Source organism: Psammomys obesus, unplaced genomic scaffold, assembly GCF_907164565.1.
Source record: "Psammomys obesus unplaced genomic scaffold, mPsaObe1.curated_primary_1811, whole genome shotgun sequence".
Taxonomy (NCBI): Eukaryota; Metazoa; Chordata; class Mammalia; order Rodentia; family Muridae; genus Psammomys; species Psammomys obesus.
The window spans coordinates 8,205,727-8,208,785 of NW_026585698.1; the positions used below are offsets into that span (position 1 = coordinate 8,205,727).

Consider the following 3,059-nt stretch of genomic DNA (forward strand, 5'->3'; position numbering starts at 1 on the left):
AAAGAAAGAAAGAAAGAAAGAAAGAAAGAAAGAAAGAAAGAAAGAAAGAAAGAAAGAAAGATGCAGACAGCATATAGAGGTCTTGCTGAAGTGTGCCCTAGGACATGCATGGTACTCGTTACCCAGCTAGAAGCCAGCTAGATGCTGTCCTGTTAGACTCTTGGGCTCCATCCTTTCTACACTGAGTAATATTACCCATGGGGAGGGGGGAGGCTGCCAGGAGGGACTTTCTGAGCGTGGCTTCTTAAGAAGGGCACTTTTTGACCTTATATTTGTCTTTCCTTTGTCATTCACTCGCCCTCTCCTACCTTGTGGTTTACAGACTTGCTAAGAAAGTTTGCATTTAAGAAAGAGATTTCTGTAAACATTCAGAGGTGATAATGCTATGCAGCTGTTTGAAAAACAAAGACCAAATGTCACTTCTGACTAAGCCGCTATTGTATTCTTTAACAAACAGTACATTATTTTCACCCATATCAAAGCCACTTCATGATATTTGCACGCGCTTGCTGGATTGAGACATCCTTTGTTGGAAAACTCCAAATGGAAGGCTTTATTACTACAAAAGGGAATATTTTCTACCCTTGACCCTGAATTAAATATATTTCTTAGATATTAAAACAAAAGTTTCATCTGTCAACGGAGTCTCCCTTTGTTCAATTGGGAACAAAACTATGCAATTATGCCCAGTCTTTCTTATAAAGTGGGAAACAAAAGGAGAAGGAGTCAGGACAGGATAAAGTAATGGCTTTTATTTGGGCTCCCACACATACACACACCAACAACAACATTAGAAAAATATGTTTAATGTGACTTATACTTGAATTTGAATACTAAGCGCTTGAGTTGTCGGAGCGAATTCACCCACGTGGTTGACTAAAGCAATAAATGGGGACAATCTAGAGAAAGCATTTGTGATGGTCCGATGGTGTTCTAGACTCTGTCATTCATTTGCTGCACTTAGTAGTCAGGAAAATCACTCACCCTCCCCACTGCACTCCACACGGAGTACCAGGAGTACTGGGCTCTCTGACTCAAAACACTGAGTACACCACTCTGTAGCACACCCCCAAACACACACACAGACAGCAGTTTCCTTTACACCCCACTCTCTCTAGTCTGTTTAATCAGCTGTTCCCTACAGGGAGGCTGGTAAGTGGTGCAAAATCTTTGAAGTGCATGGAACCACGGTGCCAGTATCAGGGCTGAGGTGGAGAAATCTCCCCTGGTCTTCCCAGTTAAGCTGCATAGTCATTCTCGAGCCGCCAGAACCAGACCACCCATAATGATTTGTCCTATGTCCCTTTCCAGTTTGGGTTTCAGAATGTTAACTGTTGTTTCTCTCATTTTTCCCCCAGTCCAGTTGAAACTGGTATGCCCCTCTTCAGTGAAAGCCAGGGGCTTCCTCAGGTTGTTCCTGAGCCAGTATGGTGCAGATCTATGGGCCATTGGCCTCAGCTTCTTCATCCAAGATGGTCCCTTCCTGGTTGTGCGCCTTGTCCTGATGATCTATTTCCAAGTGATCAACCATATGCTGGTATTCTTTGCTGTGAAGAATTCGCTGGTCATGGCTCTGCACTTCTACCGGCTTGTGGCTTTGATCCTGGCCACCCGGGCTTCCATGGAAGACCATCCAGAAAGCCCCAAAACGCAGCCCAGTAGCCCAGACCAACCCTCTGAGAGTGGGCCCAGTGAGTGGGAGGACGCCTCCAGGGAGGCTCTGCCTTTGCAAGCTTCGCCTGTCACCTCTGAGGAGTCCTACCCCACACCTTAGCTACCCATTCCCATCATGCAACTGGGAGGCTTGACTCATTTGCTTCTTGTAGACCGGTTCTCATCTTACCTCCCCCAGGAAATGTTTGAGTGCAGCAGTTTCGAAGGAAACAACATGTAAACATGATCTTGAATCAAAGCCAAGGTACTTTTGTTTGTTTGTTTCATCTGAATGGAAAGAACTTTGACAAGTGGCTGTCTCTACAACCTCCTGCGAAGATGGCAGACTTGACACAGCTCGGAGAAACGCTCTGCGTGATTGGTTCTTACTGAGCTGTTACGTCGCAGGCATAGCTGTAGTAGCACACCCGCCAAAGATTTAGCGCTGACATTTACCACCTTCACACCTCACCCTCAAAAACTACCTAGCAAGTGGTTGGTTGGACTGTCACGCTCTCTCATCTGATGTTTTCTGTAATGTCCCTCTGACATTAAAAAAAAAAAAAAGTATATTCAGTGAATGCAGAACAAATGAGAGGGAAATACTTTTAACGTCAACTTGCCATGGGCTGGAAGCTGGGAACTAGTGCCATCAGCTTCCTCAACGCGGAAAACAGCGGTGGTGGTTGTACAGGCCTTTCCCGGAATCTCATTCATCTGGACCAAGATGGCGTTCTGGTATGGTGCCTATGTTCTTGAGAATCACGATGGCTTTGGGCTTGGGTAGCACAAAGTTCCCAGCAAGCCGTTTCGGTTCTACCAACTTCAAAGCGAGGAGATATGAGCAAGACATGCTTTCCTCCCAAACAGTTCACAGGGTCATTGGTATCGGAATGTCGAGTTAGTTATCTTTTCCTGCACTGTCAAGGTACATCCCATGAGGAGGTTCCAGGGAGCGCTGGCAGGCTGCGATGAAGGAGTCTGAAGGCCCTCGGTGTTACCATGTTTCCTGGTGGCTGACAGCAGCTGCTGTAGGAGCAGCAAGAGTAACAGAGATTGCCACAGGTTCCGGGAAATGCCATCACTGGCTGCAGCTTGGTTTCAAGAACAGTTGGTGGAAGGTGGCACCAGCCTCATTCACAGGGCCTCCATCAAATGTCCAGTCACCACATGTCACCCTATTGCCTCCTGGGAATCATGATGGCTTTGGTTCCCCTGCATGAAACAGTCTTCCTCTCGCTTTGCACATCTCTCTGCATTCTGGGTAGAAATGATTCCAAGCCTTTGAAAGAGGCTCTTGCTTTTAATTACATGGTGAAAACTGGACTTGGCAATCTAGCAAACATCTCTAAAACTGCTAGTGTTAGAGTTTAGGGTATCGGTCAGCCCGTGCTAGCATTTCCAGG

The 3,059-nt window shown here is 46.3% G+C and overlaps 1 protein-coding gene across 1 annotated transcript in view; it reads left to right on the plus strand.

Annotated features, from left to right (window-relative positions):
• Positions 1-1,774, plus strand: part of Tmem26 (transmembrane protein 26) — a 49,842-nt gene extending 48,068 nt beyond the window's left edge. Inside the window, exon 6 of the mRNA XM_055598847.1 lies at positions 1,359-1,774. Coding sequence (XP_055454822.1) covers positions 1,359-1,774 — 416 coding nt within the window. The remainder of the gene's footprint in view (positions 1-1,358) is intronic.
• Positions 1,775-3,059: the final 1,285 nt, after the last annotated feature.